This window comes from Oncorhynchus clarkii, chromosome 18, assembly GCF_045791955.1.
Source record: "Oncorhynchus clarkii lewisi isolate Uvic-CL-2024 chromosome 18, UVic_Ocla_1.0, whole genome shotgun sequence".
Lineage (NCBI taxonomy): Eukaryota > Metazoa > Chordata > Actinopteri > Salmoniformes > Salmonidae > Oncorhynchus > Oncorhynchus clarkii.
This window is the reverse complement of record NC_092164.1, coordinates 18868205-18894297: the sequence shown is the minus strand read 5'-3', so window position 1 is coordinate 18894297 and position 26093 is coordinate 18868205. Positions and strand designations below refer to the sequence as shown.

General features: G+C 43.8%; 1 protein-coding gene across 1 annotated transcript; it reads left to right on the top strand.

Moving 5' to 3' along the window:
* Positions 1-247: 247 nt before the first annotated feature.
* On the top strand, positions 248-25792 carry LOC139373155 (ATP-binding cassette sub-family C member 4-like). Its single transcript, XM_071113307.1, has 30 exons — positions 248-532; positions 2816-2926; positions 4477-4597; positions 4748-4972; positions 5581-5670; positions 6550-6713; positions 10244-10369; positions 12448-12697; positions 13473-13580; positions 14266-14355; positions 14744-14935; positions 15220-15314; positions 15415-15501; positions 17632-17728; positions 17971-18180; positions 18844-18981; positions 19108-19145; positions 19250-19356; positions 19503-19649; positions 19824-19903; positions 20017-20167; positions 20244-20363; positions 20512-20622; positions 20775-20875; positions 21808-22155; positions 22293-22382; positions 22508-22680; positions 23256-23361; positions 24666-24800; positions 25000-25792. Exons 1-30 carry the CDS (start codon positions 459-461, stop codon positions 25084-25086), a joined length of 3972 nt encoding a protein of 1323 aa, XP_070969408.1. The 5' UTR covers positions 248-458; the 3' UTR covers positions 25087-25792.
* Positions 25793-26093: the final 301 nt, after the last annotated feature.

Sequence of the window (26093 nt, the reverse complement as noted above, 5' to 3'; positions counted from 1 at the left end):
TGACTGTCACCAATTACTATACTTCCACGGCTCTCTGGTTTCCACTAGTTACCACAGCCACAAAATAAAAATTCATGAAAACCTAAATGTACTTTTTGATCTTCATTTAAGGTTAGACATAAGGTTGGCAGTATGGTTAAGGTTACAACAATAAGAATTAAGAAGATACATTTTAGAAATAGGCGGGGATTATGACTTTGGTAACTAGGGACGACCCTGTTTGGCGCTAGCTAGCGCGTGTCGTGCCACAGCACAATTCCGACTCGAGATCAGTGATTGGCTTTACATAGTTATCACATTTTCTATTGGCTGTCTGTCTTGTAATTTAGTACCATGTGCGTGCAACTATGTTACACAACAGAAAATAAAGTTACAGTTTTGAAGAGTGGAGGTGGCGACTTTGTCCTACCGCACACGTGGACGTTGGCTAAGCCTTTGAATAGTGCCAGCAGGGAAATATGGAACCGGTAAAAAAAGATGCGAAGACGAATCCATCGGCAACAGCTAATCTTTTCTCCCAGGTATTCTTCTGGTAAGTCAGCAACCTTCGCTGCCGGGTTATTGAAATGAAGCTGAGCTAGGCTCTACAGATAGTCGTTATAGTTACTGTTCGGCTATTCGAAAGATCTTCAGTCAATTTTAGTTTGAGAGGTTAAACGATTAGTTGTTTAATTAAATTAGGTATAACGTGATAATGAACACGTATAACTTAAAAAGCACTAGTCTGGTTTATTACACAAAGTGCGTTTTACCCATGTAATTCCATGGTTTCCCCCACTGTGAAATCACAATTTCCGGTTGATTCATAGTCTTGGATTATGTATGGTGCCAAATAAGATTCCAGTAATTTATGAACCAAGCATATTGTTTGCGCAAACTAGGCTATTAATCCCCACCTGGTTTGTTTCGGATACACTCAGAGGTAAACCTCTGCGAGAAGGGAAATGATGGATGCCTCATTTTGAATTGAATGAGACAATCTGTGCCTTATATTTACATTAAAGACGCGCTCCAGCAATTTTTGTTGACTTTTCCAGTTGAAAAACAAGACCCCACCCCACGTATAAAGACAGTAATGTACAAATGGGTAAAACAAAATGTTTTGAGCAAAATCTTTTTTTTCAGTGCAAATTAGCTCAAAAGGAGACTGGAGTAGGTATTTTTAAAAAGTTTGCTAAGGCATTTGCTGACAATTTGTACATTTTACATGCACAGTGCACACAGTTGGGTACTCAAGCATTTGCAATAAATGTTTTTTACAAAGACATGCTACCAGTATGCCTATGTCACAAATAGAGTACATCCTCTACTGCAGTGGTTCCCAAACTGGGGGATCTGCAGTGGGGGGCTTGACGAGGTAGTGGGAGATGAGGAATAACCAAAACTTAAAAAATAAGTTGTAGTAGTATAATGCACAAGGTGCAATTTCGAAATTGGGTAGTGCATCAGCAGTTTTCCCTCTTGTCATTGCATCTCACTGATCATCCCTAAAGCCAACACCTCATTTGGCCGCCTTTCGTTCCAGTTCTCTGCTGCCTGTGACTGGAACGAATTGCAAAAATCGCTGAAGTTGGAGACTTTTATCTCCCTCACCAATTTCAAACATCTGCTATCTGAGCAGCTAACCGATCGCTGCAGCTGTACATAGTCTATCGGTAAATAGCCCACCCAATTTTACCTACCTCATCCCCATACTGTTTTTATTTATTTACTTTTCTGCTCTTTTGCACACCAATATCTCTACCTGTACATGACCATCTGATCATTTATCACTCCAGTGTTAATCTGCAAAATTGTAATTATTCGCCTACCTCCTCATGCCTTTTGCACACAATGTATATAGACATTTTTTTTTCCTACTGTGTTATTGACTTGTTAATTGTTTACTCCATGTGTAACTCTGTGTTGTCTGTTCACACTGCTATGCTTTATCTTGGCCAGGTCGCAGTTGCAAATGAGAACTTGTTCTCAACTAGCCTACCTAATTAAATAAAATAAAATAAAAAAAACTTAGAGCTATTTATAACTTGTCAGAAATGTCCAGGTGATTATGAAAGTAGTGATCGGGGAAAAACGATAGCTACATAATCAGGATATTATTTTTGATATATCGTTTTGACTATCCCAACATTATTTTTGTGCTAGTTTGCTGTAGCTGTACCATATCTCCAGTATTTTTTCCCCCTTCATAGCATGTTCTCTATCTTCTTTTTAAATAGGGAGTCAATACATTTCACCACTTTTTTATTTATTTCCATGACAGATCAAAACTCGTTTTCTCATAGCTCTCTCTTGTCCCTCTGCAGCAGACATATGGTGAGCAATATGTTTGGAACATTGAATCACAATAAAATCGCAGCATTGAATCACAATGCATATAATATCGGCACGTAAGAATCAGGATAATATTATATCGTGAGGTCCCTGGTAATTCCCAGCCCTAGATGAAAGGGGAGCATGAGTAAAAAAGTTTAGGACGCACTGGTCTGCTGCAGCGTTTCCCAAACTCGGCCCTGGAGCCTTCCGGAGTGCACATTTAGTTTTTTCCCCCTATCATTACACAGTGATTCAAATAACTAACTCTTCATCAAGATTTTATTATTTGAATTAGCTGTGTAGTGCTAGGAAGAAAAAAACTGGAAACAAAACGTGCACCCATGGGGGGCCCCAGGAACGAGTTTGGGAACCCCTGGTCTAGTGCATGCATTGCCCTGCTCATCCTGAATGTAACACTACGTGTATTAAACACTTCTCTTCATCTCTAGCTTTGATCTCTTCCCCTTTTCCATATATTCTCTCTTCCCTTTTTCATTAGCTGGCTAAATCCTTTGTTCCGCATTGGATACAAACGAAGGCTAGAGGAAGATGACATGTACAAAGTGCTTCCGGAGGATGGATCTGAAAGACTGGGAGAGGAACTACAGAGGTATGGCAAACGTATAATTTTGAACCAAGACAGAAGTGGCCTGATGAATTGTGGTTAATTAAGCCCAAACATCACCTTAAATAAAACGTAATAGCGGAATCGCCTTCAAACCAGTTGTTTATCGCCCACCTGAGGATGTTTATCCTACCACTACTATACACTAAGCATATCATGAAAGCCATATCCTTTTGGCTGTTTACCCTTTGATAATTGGGTGAAAAGGAGTTGCGGCATTTAACATGTCCTTGTTAATATTTTACATGCTGCCTGTCCTGTCTGCTTTCAAGGACAGTTCTAAAATGACTCAATAAAAGGAAGCATGCATACCCTCCTGTAAATGAGGGAAAAAATAAACAAAGTGTTTCAGCATTTCACCAAGACATTGTGAATATTCACCTATACAACCTGGCCTCAGGGAGATTTGTAGGATTTGGAATGTACACTTGTCTCCCTCCATTTAGTATATGTTACCTTACAAAATGTAATAACTATTGTACCACATCATACAAATTGGATGACTGACTGTATCAAGCATCTTGGAGGACGTATAGTATTATACATCTTTCTCTGGGACCGGGCTTCTTGTTGCGTTGTTAGTATTTGTTGCTAACGTTAGTGGCTAAAGCAGCAGGTTAGGAGTATTTGCTTAGCAGGTATGGAGAATTTAAGTTGAGGTTAGGGGAAGGGTTGGCTAAAATGCTACAGTTGTCCCCGACGTGACTAAAACATGCAACCTTTGAGTTGCTGGACAGACCCATGCTCCCTGACCTACTTTTGTTTCTGTCTTAAGTAACCGGACCATTATTCTATTCGCAACGTAGCGTATCATACTAAAGGGAGGTACACAAATGTAAATAACATATCCTACGTTTGTTAAATGTGGTCATGCTGATCAATCCGTTGTCTTTAACTAAACAGGGGTGTCAAACATTGCAGGGGGTCCATTTCGGCCCGCAGGTGGTTTGAGTAATATAAACTATTTTAAAATATTGTTTTTGCAGGGAAAACTACCTCGATATATTTTAAAATGACAAATCAATGTAGTTACTTCAGAACTATTTAAATCTGATCTGATATTGTTTTATATTATGAACCTTCAGTGAGTTTCTTTGAGTTACACATTCATACTCTAAGATTCAGACAGAGCAATGGATGCAAGCACTGACCATCCATGAGGTCGGAATTATAGTTTTAACCATGTTTTGAAGATGTATAGTGTTTGCTTACAATGACATTGTTTAGACACAGTGGAGTAAAACAAGCTTATTTTGTGTTGTGATGGATTAAGACAGTTGAACTAAGCTCACAAATCAATGGCTATATACTCATTCATTTAAATGTAAAGAAATGGATGTACCAATCTTAGATTGCCCCTTTAAGGGTAATTGTATCACCACATGATGCAATGCAGACTTGAACATCCAGGTACCTATAGGGATACCTTGCGTCGTCAGTCCTCGCCTCCTCAAAACTCATTGGCGAGGACGTGAGAAATCAAGTCATTGCAATTGAGATTCTCCCAAAGTAAAATGAAAGCCATCTCTCCACAGTCTTTGGGACCATGAGGTGCAGAAGGCTGCTAAAGATCTCAGGCCTCCCAAACTCACCAAAGTCCTGATCAAGTGCTACTGGAAACCCTACGCAGTGTTGGGGATCTTTACTCTTATTGAGGTATGTAGAAGAAAAAACACGACCTGTTTAAGACTTACTGGTACCCTGCTAGGGAATTAATGATATCTTAGCCATATGTTTTATATATCAAGCTGTGGATTCACCTCATATCCTCTGTATTCTCTACCTCTTCTCTTGTTCCCCCAATAGGAGGTGATTAAGGTGATCCAGCCAGTGTTCTTGGGAAAGCTGATCCAATACTTTGAGAAGTACGATCCTGATAATATGGATGCACTGTATGAGGCCTTTGGCTACGCTGCTGGTGTCTGTCTGTCCACCATGATCTTGGCTGTCACGCATCACCTTTACTTCTTCCACGTCCAGAGGACCGGCATGAAAATGCGAGTAGCCATGTGTCACATGATCTACAAGAAGGTAAGAGACACATGCCTACAGACCTTTTTTAATTTTTTTAACTGTTTTTTTCAAGGTTGTATCTGATGTCCTGAACTTGAACTTGGCAGACTAAAGGATGAGCCACCCTCCCTCTAGGGCACATGTCAAACTCATTCCAGAGGGCCAAGTATCTGCGGGTTTTCGCTCCACCCTTGTACTTAATTGATGAATTATGGTCACTGATTAGTAAGGAACTCCCCTCACCTGGTTGTCTAGGTCTTAATTGAAAGGAAAAACCTGCAGACACTTGGCCCTCCTTGGTTTGAGTTTGACACCCCTGCTCTAGGGCAGTATTTCCCAACCCATACGTTTCACTTTTTTAAACCTAAGTTTGCACACCTGATTCAATTAGTCAAGGGGTTGATGATTTATAGAGTAATTCAATCCGGTGTGCCAGTTTAGGGCTACATAAAAAAATGTGAAACAACTAGTGGTCCCTGAGGAGAGGGCTGGGAAACCCTGCTCTATGGTATGACTGCCTTTCCAAACTGACATTTAGGTATTTTCTTCTTCATATTGTGACAAATTACCTGGTTATTTATTGAGTTTGCAATAATTAACGTGGTAATGTATATGTCACCCCATAGGCCCTGTGTCTCAGCAGTGTAGCGATGGGAAAAACAACCACAGGCCAAATAGTGAACCTGCTATCCAACGATGTCAACAAGTTTGATGAGGTATGAACCCTGTAATGCATTTTTTTTGTCACTTTGCATATTGCTGACTTAGTGTATTAGCAACAGTAGAAAAAGCTGTTGAAAATAAACCTATACTTTTAAGACCTTTTGATCCACTGTGCAGACAGACAGACCCAATCCAATATCAGCTGTGTTACTTCAACCCTGGAAGTTGCACAAGGCTGACTGAGTTGTTAACCTGCATGGTGCCAGTCAAAGTAACACTTGAGTTTTTAAAGTAGAGTACTGTGCATTTTGATAATGGTCCGAGTCACAGGCTCCTCCGGGCACCTGGCAGACAAATGAACATTTTGACTTGTTACTCCAGTGTTTCCCAATCCTGGTCCTCCAGTACCCCCAACAGTATACATTTTTTATTGTAACCCTGTACAAGTGCACCTGATTAAACTTGTCAACTAATCATGAAGCCCTCAATGAGTTGAATGAGGTGTGTTTGTCCAGGGCTACAATGAAACTGTGTACTGTTAGGGATACTCAAGGACCACGGTTGGGAAACACTGTCCTACTCCACCCTGCTGTTTTATTGCATATTGTGGTCAATGATTCAAAGTCAAGGAAAGGTGCTGCTACATATTACTGTTTAGAACATGGCTGAATGGAACGTGCACAGTTGAATTCAGTGACTGTAGCATCAAACTACAGTGTAGATGAAGCAGCCATGTTATAGATGTTACACAGGGGTCTAGAACACGGGTCTACAACTCATGGCTTGTGGGCCACATCAGGCCCATAAGTCACTTGTGGTGGCCTGCTGGAGGGAATTTGAGACAACTGATGTACCATAACCTCCCAAAATCCTGTTCTTTTTTAGAAACACTCACCCTATGAGTTCCAACACATGATCCCTCTTGGTTACAGGTGACTATTTTCCTGCACTTCCTGTGGGTAGGGCCTCTCCAGGCGGCGGCCGTCCTGGGGCTGCTGTGGGTGGAGATTGGCCCATCATGCCTCGCAGGCATGGCCGTCCTCGTCATCCTTATGCCAACGCAGACCATGTTTGGAAGGCTCTTCTCCAAGTTCAGGTAACACACAATGTAGATAGGAGTCTGAGCTTACGATTTTTCAAAACACGCAGGGAGGTCAGTGAGTGCCTTTTCTTGCCCAATATGAACCCGAATGAACATAGCAATTGCTTTACAAATTGATCTTTGGCCTGCTTTTATGATGTGTAATGATTATCCCTAGCATAGACCATATGAGAACATAATCCTAACCCTAGTGTTGAATTTTTTATTTATTTAACCTTTATTTAACCAGGTAAGCTAGTTGAGAACAATTTCTCATTTACAACTGCGACCTGGCCAAGATAAAGCAAAGCAGTGCAACAGAAACAACAACACAGACTTACACATGGAATAAACAAGCGTACAGTCAATAACACAATAGAAAAATATGTCTATATACAGTGTGTGCAAATGAAATGAGGTGAGGCAATAAATAAGCCATAGTAGCAAAGTAATTACAATTTAGCAGATTAACACGAGTGATAGATGAGCAGATGATGGTGTGTAAGTAGTGATACTAGTGTGCAAAAGAGCAGCAAAGTAAATAAAAACAATATGGGGAATGAGGTAGTCCATCTGTAAATAGCCCTATGTGCAGTGATCGGTTAGCTGATGTTTAAAGTTAGTGAGGGAAATGTAAGTCTCTAGCTTCAGCGATTTTTGCAATTAATTCCAGTCACTGGCAGCAGAGAACTGGAAGGAAAGGTGGCCAAAGGAGGTGTTGGCTTTGGGGATGACCAGTGAGCTATACCTGCTGGAGCGCGTGGGTATTGTTATCGTGACCAGTGAGCTGAGATAAGGCGGAGCTTTACCAGCATATACTTTTTTTTTTCTTCATTTATCTGTTATTTTACCAGGTAAGTTGACTGAGAACACGTTCTCATTTACAGCAACAACCTGGGGAATAGTTACAGGGGAGAGGAGGGGGATGAATGAGCCAATTTAAAACGGGATTATTAGGTGACCGTGATGGTTTGAGGGCCAGATTGGTAATTCAGTCAGGACACCAGGGTTAACACCCCTACTCTTACGGGATATTTAATGACCTTAGAGTCAAGACACCCGTTTAACGGCCCATCTGAAAGACAGCACCGTACACAGGGCAGTGGGATTTTTTTTAGACCAGAGGAAAGAGTGCCTCCTACTGGCACTCCAACACCACTTCCAGCAGCACTTCCAGCTGCATCTGGTCTCCCATCCAGGGACTGACCAGGACCAAACCTGCTTAGCTTCAGAAGCAAGCCAGCAGTGGTATGCAGGGTGGTATGCTGCTGGCACTTATAGATGACCTGGAGCCAGTTGGTCTGGCAACAAATATGTAGCGAGGGCCATCCGACTAGAGCATACAAGTCACAGTGGTGGGTGGTAAAAGGGGCTTTGGTGACAAAACGGATTGAAAAGCATGCATTTGGTTTTACTAGCGTTTAAGAGCAGTTGGAGGCCACGGAAGGAGTGTTGTATGGCATTGAAGCTCGTTTGGAGGTTTGTTAACACCGTGTCCAAAGAAGGACCAGATGTATACATAATGGTGTCGTCTGCGTAGAGGTGGATCGGGGAATCCCCCGCAGCAAGAGCGAGATCGTTGATATATACAGAGAAAAGAGTTGGCCTGAGAATTCAACCATGTGGTACCCCCATAGACTGCCAGAGGTCTGGACAACAGGCCCTCCGATTTGACACACTGAACTCTGTCTGCGAAGTAGTTGGTGAACCAGGCAAGGCAGTCATTTGAGAAACCAAGGCTATTGAGTCTGCCGATAAGAATAAGCTGATTGACAGTCGAAAGCCTTGGCCAGGTTGAAGACGGCTGCGCAGTACTGTCTTTTATCGATGGCAGTTATGATATCGTTTAGTACCTTGAGCGTGGCTGAGGTGCACCCATGACCAGCTCGGAAACCAGATTGCACAGCGGAGAAGGTACGGTGGGATTCGAAATGGTCAGTGATTTGTTTATTAACTTGGCCTTCAAAGACTTTAGAAAGGCAGGGCAGGATGGATATAGGTCTATAACAGTTTGGGTCTGGAGTGTCTCCCCCTTGAAGATGGGGATGGCCGCGGCAGCTTTCCTATCTTTAGGGATCTCGGACGATACGAAAGAGCGGTTGAACAGACTGGTAATAGGGGTTGCAACAATGGCAGTGGATCATTTTAGAAAGAGAGGGTCCAGATTGTCTAGCCCAGCTGATTTGTACGGGTCCAGGTTTTGCAGCTCTTTCAGAACATCTGCTATCTGGATTTGGGTGAAGGAGAAGCTGGGGAGGCTCGGGCAAGTAGCTGCGGGGGGTGCGGAGCTGTTGGCCGGGGTTGGGGTAGCCAGGAGGAAAGCATGGCCAGCCGTAGAGAAATGCTTATTGAAATGTTCGATTATCATGGATCTATCAGTGGTGACCGTGTTACCTAGCCTCAGTGCAGTGGGCAGCTGGGAGGAGGTGCTCTTGTTCTCCATGGACTTTAGTGTCCCAAAACTTTTTGGAGTCAGAACTACAGGATGCACATTTCTGTTTGAAAAAGCTAGCCTTTGCTTTCCTAACTGACTGTGTGTATAGGTTCCTGATATCCCTGAAAAGTTGCATATCGCGGGGACTATTCGACGCTATTGCAGTCCACCACAGGATGTTTTTGTGCTAGTCAAGGTTAGTCAGGTCTGGAGGGAACCAAGGGCTATATCTGTTCTTAGTTCTACATTTTTCGAAAGGGGCATGCCTATTTAAGATGGTGAGGAAATTACTTTTAAAGAATGACCAGGCATCCTCGACTGACGGAATGAGGCCAATATCCTTCCAGGATACCCGGGCCAGGTCGATTAGAAAGGCCTGCTCGCAGAAGTGTTTTAGGGAGCGTTTGACAGTGATGAGGGGTGGTCGTTTGAGCGTGGACCCATAGCGGATGCAGGCAATGAGGCAGTGATCGCTGAGATCCCTTTGTAGGGCCAGTTGGTCAGGATGATATCTATGAGGGTGCCCATGTTTACGGATTTAGGGTTGTACCTGGTGGTTTCCTTGATTTGTGTGAGATTGAGGGTATCTAGTTTAGATTGTAGGACTGCTGGGGTGTTAAGCATATCCCAGTTTAGGTCATCTAACAGAATGAACTCTGAAGATAGATGGGGTGCAATCAATTCACACATGGTGTCCAGGGCACAGCTGGGAGCTGAGGGGGGTCTATAACAGGCACCAACAGTGAGACTTATCTCTGGAGAGAATCATTTTTAAAGTTAGAAGCTCAAACTGTTTGGACATAGACCTGGAAAGTATGACAGAACTTTGCAAGCTATCTCTGCAGTAGATTGCAACTCCTCCCCCTTTGGCAGTTCTATCTTGATGGAAAATGTTGTAGTTGGGTAATGAAATCTCAGAATCTTTGGTGGCCTTCCTAAGCCAGGATTCATAATCATAGTAATTTCAAACCTTACATATGATTGTAAACAAATGTAAGTATCTTTCTATTATGCTTGGGAATACTTTGGAACAGATTTCCAAAAATAAAATTGCTGGGGGGGTGAGGGTTGAGGAACCCAGACCTAATATATGACTGTCCTTTCCTTGCAGGAGTAAAACAGCAGCCTTGACAGACAATAGGATACGCACAATGAATGAAGTGGTGTCTGGAATCAGGATCATCAAAATGTATGCCTGGGAGAAACCCTTCTCAGCACTGGTCAATGAAGTCAGAAGGTAAAAAAAAAAGTATAACATTGAAGCTTTTGCACGGATCCCACTGCACAGAACAAACTCAATATTGAGATAGTGTTAGATTTGTAGATATTGTTACTGTAATAAGGCTTAACAAGTGCTGTTGTCCAAAGCCCATTACAGATTGTGAAATGTGTTATTTCAAGAATTCTGTTATCACCCATGATTCATTTCAGCTGGTTGTTCTGTTAGGATTGCTGACGCGAGTGAAAGTCCCACGGTGTGTTTTAACCAAAGACCTTTCTCTTCTTGTAATTTTTCTGTCTTGACGAATCGACACCAACAATAGCTTCTTATGATGATGTAACAATGTTTATTAAGGAAACTGTCAAACACACTAACTACATTGTCTCTTCTGAGGGTTTGTCCAGACATTTTAGATAATCTTATCTAGTACTTTGTGCCAAAGTAACACTGACACAAATGTATAAGTTATACAAACATACAGATGTCAGTAAAATCAACTAAAATCCTAGTAATTACCACCCAAGCCTAATGAAAAGGGTTTATACTGGGGTATTTTGAAATACCCACGGTATGATTTTTCAATACTTGTATTTATTTATTTCACTCAGTGGCCAATCTACTACTGGGTCAGACCCCTTTTCCAGAACAGTCTGATTTCTTCAGAGATTGGAAACTTTGCTCAATTAGTATCAAAAGACTTAACGTGTGCCAGGAACACATTCCCCACACCATTTCAACATTGCCACCAGCCTGTACCGTTGACACCAGGCAGGATGGGGCAATGGACGCATGCTGTTTACACCAAATCCTTTCTCTACCATTGGACCAGGCAATGTTTTTCCACTCCTCAATGATCTAGTGTTGGTGATAGTGTGCCCATTGGAGCCACTTCTTTTTTTTTAAGCTGATAGGAGTGGAACCCCGGTGTGGTCGTCTGCTGCAATAACCCATCTGTGTCAAGGACCGACAAGTTGTGCGTTCCGAGATGCCGTTCTGCACACCTCTGTTGTACTGCACCGTTATTTGCCTGGTTGTGGCCCCCTGTTAGCTTGCATGATTCTTACCATTCTCATTCGGCCTCATCAACTAGCTGTTTTCGCTCACAGGACTACCGCGGACTGGATGTTTTTTTAACAGTCGCACCATTCTCGGTAACCCTAGTCACTGCGGTTTCTGAGATACTGGAATCGGCCCGCCTGGCACCGACGTTCATACCACGCTAAGTCTCTTGGGTCACTTGCTTTGCCCATTCTAACGTTCAATTGAACAGCAACTGGATGCCAGTCTGCCTGCTTTATATAGCAAGCCATGGCCACGTGATTTACTGTCTGAAGCTAACCATTTTTGTGAACGGGGTGGTGTACCTAATTAAACTGGACACTGAGTGCAGTCATCCTGCAGTCGTCTTATGCACTAGGTTAATAGATAAAGCAGATCGTGTTCTTCATTTCGCCTGTTTTGTTTTTTTTCATTATGAAGCACTTCCCCAAAGCAGCTGATTGAGCCAATCATGGTATTGTTACGACCCTGGGTTTATAAGCGCGGAAATCGACCCTGCCACATTAGCATGCTTTTGCGGCACAGTCGAGAGCGCGCCGGACCTCGGGCTCGAAGGTCGAGAGTTCGAGACCTGCTCCCTGCTGTTTGTTTACAAAGAGCACACAGAGTTAACGGTGAAGTTCAAGTTACGCTTGAAATTCACAACTGTTTGCCAGCTAAATATCTTATAGCTAGCTATACGTTTAACTTTTAATTCGCTCCAACTCAGGGATCCAGCTATGTATTTGGTTTGCTAACTTGCTAGCTAAGTGGCTAGCCTGCAAGATCAAGCTTCTTGGTTACAGCAGACGATAAATCTCCTCCTGGATCAAGAACCCTGCTGTCTAATATTTGTTTTGTGCGTGCAACAAATCATTTAAGATAGTTGTACAACTTTATGAGCAGGGGTGTCTGTCCTTGCAATTTGTTTATGTTGAATTGCACTTGTTAACAATTAGCAAGCGTCCGCTATGGGAATACGATAGTACTCTGTGGTGCACATCGGCTTTCTGGGTTTGTTTTTGTTACGGAATGCCTCTCTCACCCCTCCCCAGGAAAGAAATCTCCAAGATCATGTCGAGCTCCTACCTGCGAGGCCTCAACATGGCCTCCTTCTTTGCGGCCAGTAAGATCATAGTCTTCATCACCTTCACCGTCTACGTCCTCCTGGGGAACACCATCTCAGCCAGCCGGGTGTTTGTGACCGTGTCTTTGTACAGTGCCGTCCGCCTCACCGTCACCCTCTTCTTCCCCTCGGCCGTAGAGAAACTGTCTGAGACGCGCATCAGCGTCCGTAGGATCAAGGTATTACAATACATGTGAACTTCTTAAATGGTTGCATTCTCCGAAGGAGTTTTAGTGTTTATTTGTGCTATCATATGGTAATGTTTTCCTGGGAAGCACACGGTATCTGTATAGTTAATCCAAGGTAGAGATGCTATGACACATCGTCCCTTAAAAATAATCCGTGTGAAATGCAGATCTAAGCGCTGCTGCGGATATGAATCCCATTCTTGCCCAGTTGCTCTGGTTATTGTGCATTTACTTAATACATATCTGTCAATAGAGATAATGCATAATCTCTTGATGTGTGAACCATGCAATACCAGAGCTCTCCTGAAGTTGTGCAAGGCTCGTCTTCTGCACGTGTTGGCTTCCGACAGTGCAGGTGTCGTCTCTGCGCTGGGCTCCTTTTTAGTTAATTTTAGATGAGCTGTCCTGACAGTTGCCTGGATGCCAATGTGAAACACAAGGCCCAGCTCTGGCTGATCCCATAAGACTCATTATGTAATCATGTCACATTATCATGCTTTATGATCAGTGACTGTAAAATCATCATGGGACTTATCTGAGCCACAGCCAGGCTTTTAATTTACTGTATGTCATCTGATTGTTCAAAGCCAGGGACGTAACAGGCATCATTGCAGTCAAGATCCTCAAGTTGTTGAATGTGTCATCTCGATCCAACACGATTGTAAACAAAGTCTCGGGTCCATCTCGATGTGGCAGTTTTGTTAACATAAGGAGACATGGCTGTATATCACTGTAGAACTCTTGATGAACTATTGTTTCCACTCAGACTTTTCTCCTGTTGGATGAGATTGTGAAAAGCAACCATGGATTTCTCCAGGAGGAGAAGCAAGAGCCCTCTGTGGAAATCCAGGACCTGATTTGCTACTGGGACAAGGTGAATGTTCAACTACTGCCACCCAGACTCCTAGATACACCTACAGTACTGTTTACTGCTATCACAAACACCTTTATTACAGCTTGATGCTGCGTGTGTGTGTGTGTGTGTGTGTGAGAGCTCAAAGTATTGAGACCGAGACAATTGTATTGTTTTTGCTCTCTAATCCAGCACTTTGGATTTGAAATGATACAATGACGGACGTTAAAGTGCAGACTGTCAGCTTTCATTTCAGGGTATTTTCATCCATATCGGGTGAACCGCTTAGAAATTACAGCACTTTTTGTTCATAGTCCTCCCATTTTAGGGGACCAAAAGTGTTTATAAACAAATTCACTTGTGTATTAAACTTGTGAGTCTACAAACATTTTGGATGCATTTGCTGTTTGTTTTGGTTGTTTAAGATTATTTTGTGCCCAATAGAAATGAATGGTAAATAATGTCACTTATTGTATATAAGAATAGAATATGTTTCTAAACACTTCTACATTAATGTGGATGCTACCATGATTATGGATAGTCCTGAATGATTTGTGAGAAAGGTAGCTCATACCCCCCCAAGACATGCTAAACTCTCTCCATTACAATAACAAGGCAGGTTAGCATTTGTATATTTATGCATTTTGGTGCTCACTCTTTTATAATAAAGTGTAACCTGAAATGACCCCTCTCTCGCTCTGTACAGAGTCAGGACGCCCCGTCTCTCCAGAACCTGTCACTCACAGTAAAGTCAGAGCAGCTCGTCGCCGTCATTGGTCCTGTGGGGGCTGGAAAGGTCAGAGGTCATGTTTCTTAGCTTGGTGTGGCAGCTTATTGCATCACTGTATGAGGACCGCCAACGTAGCGGGGAAGTAAGCCAACTGGAATATTTATTTAAAGTGTGAATCAGATACCGGTTTTGCAGGATGTGTAAACATTGAGGTTTTCTCCTCTTACTGTGACATAAAGCCTGCCTTTGTGTACACTTGAGTGTACAAAACATTATGAATTCCTGCTCTTTCCATGACAGACTGGCCAGGTGAATTCAGGCCAATGCTATGATGCCTTATTGATGTCACTTGTTAAATCCAGCTCAATATTGGGAAGGTGTTCCTAATGTTTTGTACACTCAGTGTATGTTCTTCTTATCAAGCTCGCCTGTTCCCCCTTCACATTTCCCACAGTCCTCTCTGCTCAGCTCCATCCTGGGGGAGCTGCCTCACGACAAGGGGGTGTTGAAGGTCAAAGGTCAGCTGACCTACGCCTCCCAGCAGCCCTGGGTGTTCCCTGGAACCATCCGCAGCAACATCCTGTTTGGCAAAGAGCTCCATCCTCAGAAGTATGAGAAGGTCCTGAGAGCCTGCGCCCTCAAGAGGGTAAGACACACTGAATGGAGCTCTCATTATATTTAATGCTGGGAGACTGCTAAATGCAAGGATTGGTGAAGCTCCATTGTGAACGTTGGATCTCTTGAACTTTTGACTGCAAAGAGCACCAACACCTTGGGCTCTAGGTGGTACGCCTTTCATCAGAGCTGCCAACACTCGTACATGAACACATACAAGCTCTGTCCCCTCTGCCCTATTGAACACAATGGGAGATTCTGATGGTTGTGGGTCCTGTTAACCCCTGTCGTCTCTGTTGTCCCTTCTGTGTTCAGGACATGGAGCTGCTGCCAGACGGAGACCTGACATTGATAGGGGACAGAGGAGCAACCCTCAGTGGGGGACAGAAAGCTAGAGTGAACCTGGCCCGGTAAGACCACAGCTCCACTTCATACCAGAGTAGAAATGAGTTGAGGTACATTCTATAGATGAATATCCTCCAGTCTCTATCTGAAAGCCTTGTGTCTCAGGGCTGTGTACCAGGATGCTGACATCTACCTGCTGGACGACCCTCTAAGTGCTGTGGATGCGGAGGTCGGGAGACACCTGTTTGAACAGTGAGTGAACCACAGTTTCAGCTAAACACGTTTATTTTTTATTTTTTACAACTGAATAGAGTGATGCAGTACAATAATACACTGATAGGACTTTGCTCTCAATGCACCGTCTCAACATGACTGTAAAACAGCAAAACAATAGAAAACACAACTGACTGGGCACACACGGGTTGTTTCCACGTCATTTCAATGAAGTGACGTTGAACCAATGTTTAATTGATGTCTGTGCGAGCTCATTCACTTTTGCAGCAGCATAATCCTCACTCTCCTTGTCCTTTATAAGGGGTCACGGGAATTGCCACAGGGTAGCTCACCAAGTCTAAACATTGTCTAAGCAAGGAAATGACCTCATTGATCATGAGCAAAGTGTTCCTCTCTTACTGAAGTATGTAATACAGTGGATTAACTACTGGCTTACTGAAGCATAAACTGGAATATGTACGGTACTTCCACTTTTGTTCTGGGGCGTTATGAAGCACTCTGTTCCTGCTCCTGTCCCCCAGTCCTTTGTTGATTTTATCTGGAAGAGTAGCGGAAAGCCTGGAGTGCTCTATTCCTACCTCCCTGAGGTCTCCAGCAAAGCAGCCCTAGCCTCTGGAAGGCAGGAAAAGGAGTGGTGCTGCTGCCACTCTCAGGCACACAATGGCAACAGGGCCCTACTCTACCTCTTCCTGTCACATGACATGGTCCTCTGAAAGTGTTCATAATGGAACCAGCAGGGCAGTGATGAGCAGTGGGCTGCATGTTTACTGTGCAGGGCTCACTTTTACAGAAAGCTATAACGCTATTGAAACGTGTTCTAACCGTTGAAAGAGCAAATCTGTGTTTTTGGTGTGGGTGTTGTCACAGGCCCACCAAAATGCACGCATTTTGCGTACCAACAATGCAATTCTGTCCGTGTACACAGGCACGAGATCCCGGTTATGCAGAAATGAATAGAGCCTGAATTGTATTTTATTTAATTTTTCATAAAAAATAAATCCACTGAGTAAATCTAACGTCCTGATTCTCGAGCTGCAACACAGCTGCAATACATCATTATTCGACGTAGCCCCTCCTGTTTGTTGTGATGCTGAGTTTGCCAACTGTCAGCTGTACGTAAACACATGGACAAATCCCTTTTCGACTCCCTGTGTTGTGGAAAGGTAAACGCATTGTTTCAAGCTAACGTTAAGCGAACATAAGATGGACATTCAGTGGGCTCTGAAGTGCCAGCAGTTCACTCGCATTTGTTAGTGAAAGAAATTTAAATGCAAATACGAAAAATAACTGGTCTCATTTATGCGAGTGATACATTTAATTATGCGTTCCATTAGTTGTATTTTTATTTTTTTTACCCCCTTTTTCTCCCCAATTTCATGGTATCCAATTGTTAGTAATTACTATCTTGTCTCATCGCTACAAGTCCCGTACGGGCTCAGCCATGCGTCCTCCGAAACACAACCCAACCAAGCCGCACTGCTTCTTAACACAGCGCGCCTCCAACCCGGAAGCCAGCTGCACCAATATGTCTTGGGAAACACTGTGGTTAGCGCGCACTGCGCCCGGCCCGCCACAGGAGTCGCTGGTGCACGATGAGACAAGGATATCCCTACCGGCCAAACCCTCCCTAACCCGGACGACGAATAGAGTCTCTGGTGGCACAGCTAGCGCTGCGATACAGTGCCCTAGACCACTGCGCCACCCGGGAGGCCCTATTAGTTGTATTTTCCACGTAATATTACGCGGATCACGCAACCTCATAGACTAACTGTAATTATGATCCACGCCACAAAAAAAATTCAAGTATAATCAAAAATTAACATCTTGGCATTAAATGGAGTCGGGAGTTTAGAAAACTAGCGAACAGCTTTCAGATTCCCTTTGCGGTTGCCTACTTCCACGCTTATAAATCAGTTTGAGGTCTCTGTCGATGTGTTCATTTTGTTTTAAAAAAATGTTTTTGCTTTTAGTGTTGATTAGGATCCGTGTCTGAAAAGCCAATACTTGTGAGCTGGCCCTAGTGATTGTCACCTATCAAACAGGGCCAATCTCCAATTTGCCCACATGAGTCTGGTACTCTGAAAAGTTGGGACAGGGTTGGCAGGTCTGCTGTCAACTCAGACTGTCTCCATGTGTTTGTATGTCCAGGTGTATTTGTGGTATTCTGAAGAATAAGCCCCGCATCCTGGTCACCCACCAGTTGCAGTACCTCCAAGCAGCCAACCAGATCCTCGTCCTCAAGGAGGTGTGTTCCTGGCAGGGTTTAACATTCTACACATGCTTTAAGACTGCATAGGAGCACACATGCACTACCCTGTGCTTAAGTTAATGCAGGACCTGCACAGCAAGCAGGGGGAGATGTGTTTCCATGGGTTATACTGTAAGCACATGTAGGAACACCTCTATAATTGCACACAGACAAGACTTATACATTACATTCAAACTCCAAATGTTTGGTGGGGTGTGACTTTCGTGAGTCTGTTTCAGGGTCACATGGTGGCAAGGGGGACGTACAGCGAACTCCAGTGCTCTGGGGTCGACTTCACCTCCCTCCTGAAGAGGGAAGAGGAGGGGCCACAAGCCCCAGGGGCGGAGACTGAAAGCCGCTCGCCACGCAGCCGCACCCTCTCGCAGAATTCCGTGGTCTCCCACACCTCCTCCATACGTTCTGTTAAAGATGGAACTGAACAGCTTCCGGTGGGTCCCGCCCACTTCCAGTCCTTTGATACAGTCGCCAGGAGCATTTTCACTCTGTGTCCCTGATGATATTTTGTAGCAAAGCAGTGAGTGAAGAAAATGTTACCTGTGTTTGCTCTTTTTGTCCACAAGAAGGCGTACAAACCTTTAGTAGAAGTTTGCCAGACACAGCAAATTCCATCATACGTAATATCTCAGACAGCACTGACATGATTTTGACAACACTTTGGTGAATGATGTCTTGCCATAGAGATTCGGCATTTACACAATTACACTGATTTGGCCCAAGGCAGTATCTATAATAATAGACCGAAATGATTTAGTCACAGGCTATAACTCAATTTTCACTGCATCATTCGTGGGGGACAAAGTGTTTACTGTTGCCTTGTAATTTTAGTAGAAGCTATGCAAGCCACAGCAAAGTACATGTTGTACTTTCCTTAAGAAAAAAGTTCATTTGTATCTTGTTGACATGCTCAGATTCCCCAACACAGGGGTTGTGTAAGTTCTCAACGTCCCTCCTGCTTGAACCTCTACAGAGTTTCTCCTACACAGAGTGCACAGAATGACTCACTTAACATTATGTTGCACAGATGTCATTTTATTTGCAGTGGCTTTAATGAATAGCCCCATTAAATCCTATGATGTTTGTGTGTAATGCAGGCAGAGCCTGTCCAGACAATAGTCGAGGAGAGCCGCTCCGAGGGGACCATCGGCGTCGGCCTCTATGTCAAGTACCTGAAGGCAGGCGCCAACATCCTGGTGTTGATAGGAGTTGTATTACTCCAGTTCCTAGCTCAGGTAATGACATCATAACCCCAGTACAACTACATGGTCAAAAACAGCAATAGTAGTGTGGAAGAAACTCAATCTGATGACGACTTCATTAAATGATATAGGTCTACTAACATATGTTTTTGTGTGCAGGCAGCATATATTCTACAGGACTGGTGGCTGGCATATTGGTAAGATGTTTTAATTTCACTGTTCATTTCCAGTCATGCAACTGTCATGTTACCGTTTTAACATGCAGTGTTGGGACTGGCTCTGTCTCCTCTGTGATTGACAGGGCAGGAGAGCAGGAGAAGCTCAACGTTAACGGCACTGTGACCGTCCAAAATGGTGTCAACGTCACTGAAGAGCTGAGCCTGGATTTCTACCTCGGCATTTACGCAGGTGAGACACCGTGGAAACCCTACTCTGGAAATTGTTTTGCTTCTCCTAGAATAGTGTCACGCAGGCTCTTTCTTCCTCCATAACCTTTGTGTGTCTGTCTGTGTTACAAAATGTAACATCCTAAAATGGGAAATCTGTCTTTTCAGGTTTGACTGGAGCAACTCTCATCTTTGGCTTTGCCAGGAGTCTGATGATGTTCAATGTGCTGGTGAAAGCTGCTCAGTCTCTGCACAACCGCATGTTCAACTCTCTCCTCCGGACACCTGTACGCTTCTTTGACATCAACCCAATTGGTGAGCCATAAGCCATGCATAAACTGGAACATATAGGGAAAGAGATTTTCTGTTGCCACAGTTTTGTGTTGAGAGATGCTGCATTTGTGTTTACTTGAGGTCAGACATAATATATCTGTAGACAAAGAAAGAAAAGTCTTTAAATTCCTGGTGTTGTCTCCTCTTGTGTCCCAGGAAGAGTCCTCAACCGCTTCTCTAAGGACATCGGCCAACTGGACGCGGCCTTACCTTGGACCTTTGTGGACTTCATTCAGGTGAGCCACAACACATTTTGGCCCTGCATCTTCACAAGGTATTTACTATTCGATCACCAGTTAACCTGTTCCCTCTCCTCTGGTTATGTCTTTGGGGCTGTTTTCCTGAGTAGATATTCCTGCAGATCATCGGTGTGATCGCTGTAGCGGCCTCCGTCATCCCCTGGATCCTCATCCCATTGGTTCCTCTTGTCATCGTCTTTCTGTTCCTGAGACGCTACTTCCTGCAGACGTCACGAGATGTGAAGCGCCTGGAATCCACCAGTGAGTGCCAGTGGCTTTTTAAAAACTTTTTGTGTGTGTGTGTGTGTGTGCTGACAGTAATCATGTCTCTCTGCAGCTCGGAGTCCAGTCTTTTCCCACCTGTCCTCGTCCCTCCAAGGTCTGTGGACGATCCGGGCCTTCAGAGCCGAGGAGAGATTCCAGAACACCTTTGACACTTATCAGGATCTGCACTCAGGTGGCTCTCCTTTCAATGCTGCCTTACTTCCATTTTGTTTGTACAAGTACATTGGGTAGAATGTATACGTGTTCTTAAATATAATTCTCAAACAGTCTCCGCTCTGTTCTATAGGAATAAAACTGAATCAGTGTCTCTCGTTTCTCAGAATCCTGGTTCCTGTTCCTGGTCACCTCTCGCTGGTTTGCCGTCCGCCTGGATGGCATGTGCGCTGTCTTTGTCACCATCACCGCCTTCGGCTGCCTTCTGCTCCGAGACCGTAAGAGACAACGGCACACAGAGCCAACACAATTACAGTTAGCTGAAAGAGGCTATGAAAACTACAGCTTGTTTCCATACCTAGAATAGAAATGATTGATTGAGCATTGGGTCTAACTAGTGTCCTGTTTGTTTCTCTTCTGGCCTTGTTAGAGGTGGAGGCTGGATCTGTAGGCCTGGCGTTGTCCTACGCTGTGACTCTCATGGGGATGTTCCAGTGGGGGGTGCGGCAGAGTGCTGAGGTGGAGAACATGGTGAGACAACCAGATATGTAGAGGAACACCTGTATTTACAATTAAACCCTTCCTCAGAGATGCTACATGCTTTACAAACTCACCAGAGAACTTAGTCTGTAAATATGTTGATTGAGATGTGTAACCCAGTTCTCAGAACTATTAGTGGTGACTCTGAAACTGCCTCCTGGTCTATTTGGCCTTTCATCTTGTTCATGCTGGTAGTCGTGCCAGGATGGAATGTTCGTCCATAACAGCTCTTTCAAGAATCCAGCCTGAGGGTTTTCTGAAGCTTCTTAATGCCGCTCTCTATTGTGCTTTTAGTTTCACGTTTTAACGTACTGCACAAGTACAGTGGAATGCCTTTCTTGCAAGCTCTAAACCCAACAATGCAGTAATCAATGTAGTATTAAAAATAACAGAACAAAAACATGAGATATAGAAATAAGAACATGAGAAGTCAGTAAGCTATATTCGGGGTCAGTCAGTTCCAGTACCATATTTACAATGTGCAAGTGTACTGGCGTGATAGGGGTGGGGTGACTAGGCATCAGGATGTATGATAAACAGGGTAGCAGTAGCTAATATGACGATTGTATGTATGTGTGTGTGTGTGTGCAAATGGAGTGTGTAGAGTCCTGTGAGTGAGCATAGAGACTAAATTAATACAAGGGTAACAAATAGTCCATGTAGCCATTTTGTTAATTATTAGAAGTAATATGGCTTGTGGATAGAAGCTGTTCAGGAGCTTGTTGCTGTCAGACTTGATCCACTGGTACCGCTTACTGTGCAGAAGCAGACAGAACAGTCTATGGCTTGTGTGGCTGGAATCTGGGCCTTCCTTCCTGGATGGTAGTGAGCTCACCCCCAATTATGTACTGGGCTGCTTAGAGAAGCCATGCTAGTACAAAAGCCAGGGCTGTTTGACATGGTGCTTTATTCACTGTCCTCAGATGACGTCAGTGGAAAGGGTGGTGGAGTACACAGAGCTGGAGAGTGAAGCACCCTGGGAAACCCAGAAGCGTCCTCCCCCTGAGTGGCCAAGCCAAGGCCTCATCACCTTTGACCGGGTCAGCTTCTCCTACAGCTCAGACGGACCTGTGGTCCTGAAGGACATGAAGGCCATGTTCAGGCCCAAAGAGAAGGTTGGCATCGTGGGCAGGACGGGTGCAGGGAAAAGCTCCCTTGTATCGGCGCTCTTCCGCCTGGCAGAGCCAGAGGGCAGGATCTACATCGATGGAGTTCTGACCTCCGAGATCGGCCTTCATGACCTGCGCCAGAAGATGTCCATCATACCTCAGGTAGCTACTGTTGGTGGGTCTTCTGTGGCTGCTCTGTCCCTTAGTCCTTCTGAATGTAGTAAAGGAAAGGCTTCTAGTTCAGATATGGCTGTTAGAGCTTATTACATTTTTCTGTTTGTGGCCCCTCTGTTCTGCAGGACCCAGTGCTTTTCACAGGCACTATGAGGAAGAACCTGGACCCTTTCAGCCAGCACACAGACGAGGACCTGTGGAATGCTCTCCAAGAGGTACTGCTCCTCAGACTCCTATTGATGCAGATACAGTTTCGAGATATACTCACACACATTTACATACAGGTTAATGGGCTTTTGGTGGCATCAGGGTTTTACTCCAGTAACTGTTTCCTCTCCAGGTCCAGCTGAAGTCTGTGGTGGAGGAGCTGCCCAATAAGATGGAGACGGTTCTGGCTGAGTCGGGCTCCAACTTCAGTGTGGGTCAGAGGCAGCTGGTCTGTCTGGCCCGAGCCGTCCTGAGGAAGAACCGCATCCTCATCATCGACGAGGCCACGGCCAACGTGGACCCCAGGTAAAGAGCTTCCTCTCTCACACACACGTTGCCATGGAGGACCTCCCGTCTGTCCTTTACAGCTGAGCAGCTGACATGCTTTAATGCTGCGTTCATAGCCAAGTGGGAAGGTGGTATTTACCACTTATGACTGGGAAAAATCCACTTGAAGGCCCCTCCAACTGGTAATTGCTAGTGGGGAAATTTGTCTATCATTCCTGAGCTCTGACTTTTCTCACATACTGACCTCTGACATCCCCTAGTAAGGAAATTCTCAATAACAGCAGCATTTTTGGCAGTTAAATGAAACAGTAAAACCATACTTTAATAAATAAATAAAAAGCAACTTACTAATATGGTTTTCGAACACTCATTTGTTTACAGGCATGATGGCTGTAATTTTAGTTTGATGCAGCCTATGGTCAATTAGCCACTCGTCTTTTCTCAATTAGTTGACTGCATCCAGCTGGTAATTACCAACTTCCCACTTGGTTATGAATGCAACATGACTGGGAGTTATAAAGTAGTAGAGGAAAGTGAGCGTTTCTTCCTCCCAGCTGAGTGTGTCCTCGTCTGTCTGTCCTGGCTCTCTGTAGAACAGACGAGTTGATCCAGAAGACAATACGAGACAAATTCAGGGAGTGCACCGTGCTCACCATCGCCCACCGCCTCAACACCATCATAGACAGCGACCGCATTCTGGTGAGAGCGCTCCACAGTTACACAATGATCACCCAACTGGGTACCTGTCTACACTACAGTATTTTTTGTTTTATATACAGTACCGTTCAAAAGTTTGGGGGTCATTTAGAAATTGTTGAAAGAAAAGCAACAAAAAAAATGTTCCATCAAATTGATCAGAAATACAGTGTAGACATTGTTAATGTTGTAAATGTCTTTTGTAGCTGGAAACAAAAGATTTTTTTCAATGGAAAATCTACGTAGGCTTACAGTGGCCCAATACAACAGCGTGTATTACTCTGTTCACAGAACAGCGCAAACTGGCTCTAACCAGAATAGAAAGAGGAGTGGGAGGTCCCGGTGCACAACAGAGCAAGAGGACCAGTACATTAGTGTCTAGTTTGAGAAACAGACCCCTCACAAGGCCTCAACTGGCAGGTTTATTAAATAGTACCCACAAAACACCAGTCTCAACGTCAACAGTGAAGAGGCGACTCCGGCATGTTGTAAATAAAAAGCCATATCTCAGACTGGCCAATAAAAATAAAATATTAAGATTGGCTAAAGAACACACACGGGACAGAGGAACTCTGCCTAGAAGCACAGTGGAGGACTTGTGAGGCGTCTGTTTCTCAAACTAGACACTCTAATGTACTTGTACTCTCGCTCAGTTGTACATCGGGGCCTCCCACTCTTTCTATTCTGGTTAGAGCCAGGTTGGGCTGTTCTGTGAAAGGAGACACAGCGTTGTATGAGATCTTAAGTTTTTTGGCAATTTCTCGCATGGATTAGCCTTCATTTCTCAGAACAAGAATAGACTGAGTTTCAGAAGAAAGTGTTTGTTTGTTTCTGGCCATTTTGAGCCTGTAATCGAACCCACAAATGCTGATGCTCCAGATACTCAACTAGTCTAAAGAAGGCCAGTTTTATTGCTTCTTTAATCAGAACAGCTTTCAGCTGTGCTAACATAATTGCAAAATGTTTTTTTTAATGATCAATTAACCTTTTAAAATGATAAACTTGGATTAGCTAACACAACATGCCATTGGAACACAGGAGTGATGGTTGCTGAAAATGGGCCTCTGTACACCTACGTAGATATTCCATTAAAAATCAGCCGTTTCCAGCTACAATAGTCATTTACAACATTTAAATGTCTGTTCAAATTGATGTTATTTTAATGGACAAAAACAAGGACATTTCTAAGTGACCCCAAACCTTTTTGAACGGTTGTGTGCGTGTCCCCCAAGGGCTTGTCAGGTCCTTTTTGTATCCCTAATGATACACCATAGATTACTTACTATATAACTTGACTCTGTTCCCAGGTTCTAGACGCGGGTCAGATCCACGCATACGACGAGCCCCACACCCTACTTCAGAACCACGATGGTATCTTCTTCAAGATGGTCCAGCAGACAGGCAGGCAGGAGGCCGTTGCCCTCCTGCAGTCAGCTAAACAGGTAAGTAGCACACTGACTCAACAGAGCATTTCTACTTTACTCTCCCACTCTGTTCTCTGCCAGTGAAATAGCTTAGAAATGTTCAAAGTGACATGCTACCACACAGATGTGTGGGAGTTGTGTTCTTGTGCGTCCACCACATACCTCTGGTGTTTCGGGTTGGCATCCACTAAACACTGGTTGTCTCATCTTGATTCAGGCATACAATAGCCGGAGTCGTCCCAGTACGACCAACGGCGGGGTCGGCGCAGACGGTAACTTGGTCATCTTTGAGACGGCCCTGTAAGAACCTAGAGGAGGCTTTGACTATTGTTTAAAGCCTGGAGTACTGCTCCTCGGAGTTGGCTGGCACTGCAGTCCCATGGCATTCTCCAGTCTACAGAGATCAACAGTGCCTTATCACCCAGCAAACACTACATGTTGGAAACTCCATTTGGACAGGAATCGCAACGGTTTGGTCCAGTTGGGGCTGAGTTGAGTTAAATCCACTTATGCAGTTGTAGGGAATTTTTTTCCCCAAGCTAAAAAAAAGTTGGGAAAGTACGTGGTGGGATAACACTAAATGTTAACTGTCCCTTATTTTTTATTTATCATTATATGAACATGCAGTAACCAATCAATCGATTTAAAGTAATAATCATCGAGACCCATGACAATTGATTGTATAATCGTGACTTGACTGATATTTGAGACAGACTTGCGTATACAATTTACAAGGGCCAACATTTGAGGACTCTTTCCTTAGATTCATATGTGGCCAATTAATATCCGATTTGAAAGTAAATACTACGTAATGTGGTTTAGTGCTTTCATTTTTTGCAGCAGTTTTATTTTAATAATTTCTATATAAATCATATTTATTATAAATGTAATTTGTATTCAAAGTAAAAACATAAGTTATTTAGCCATACCAAAGCAATCTCATATAAAGTGTCATTTTTTTGTTGTTGCATACCAGTGATGTAAACATTTTTTTTTAAAGACAACTTATTGCACCAGCAGCTCCAAATATATTTACTGTATCTGCTGTAGTCACTGCATCAATGTACCAAATAGGGTTTGTGAATGTCTTCTGAAACTCAGGTAGTTTGAATATGAATCCCACTAAATATTTAGTCAAAAGGGCAATTTCTCAGGCAACAATGTTGCAAATACTGTCTGGGAGTGGCCTGAGTGGGAGGGGAAAACTGACAATTGGCTTATTGGCAGAGAGGTTTGGAACACTCTTTCTTATTGGTCTATTAACTCATTTACCGCATGGTGATGTCACCATGGAAGGCCAAAACTCTATCC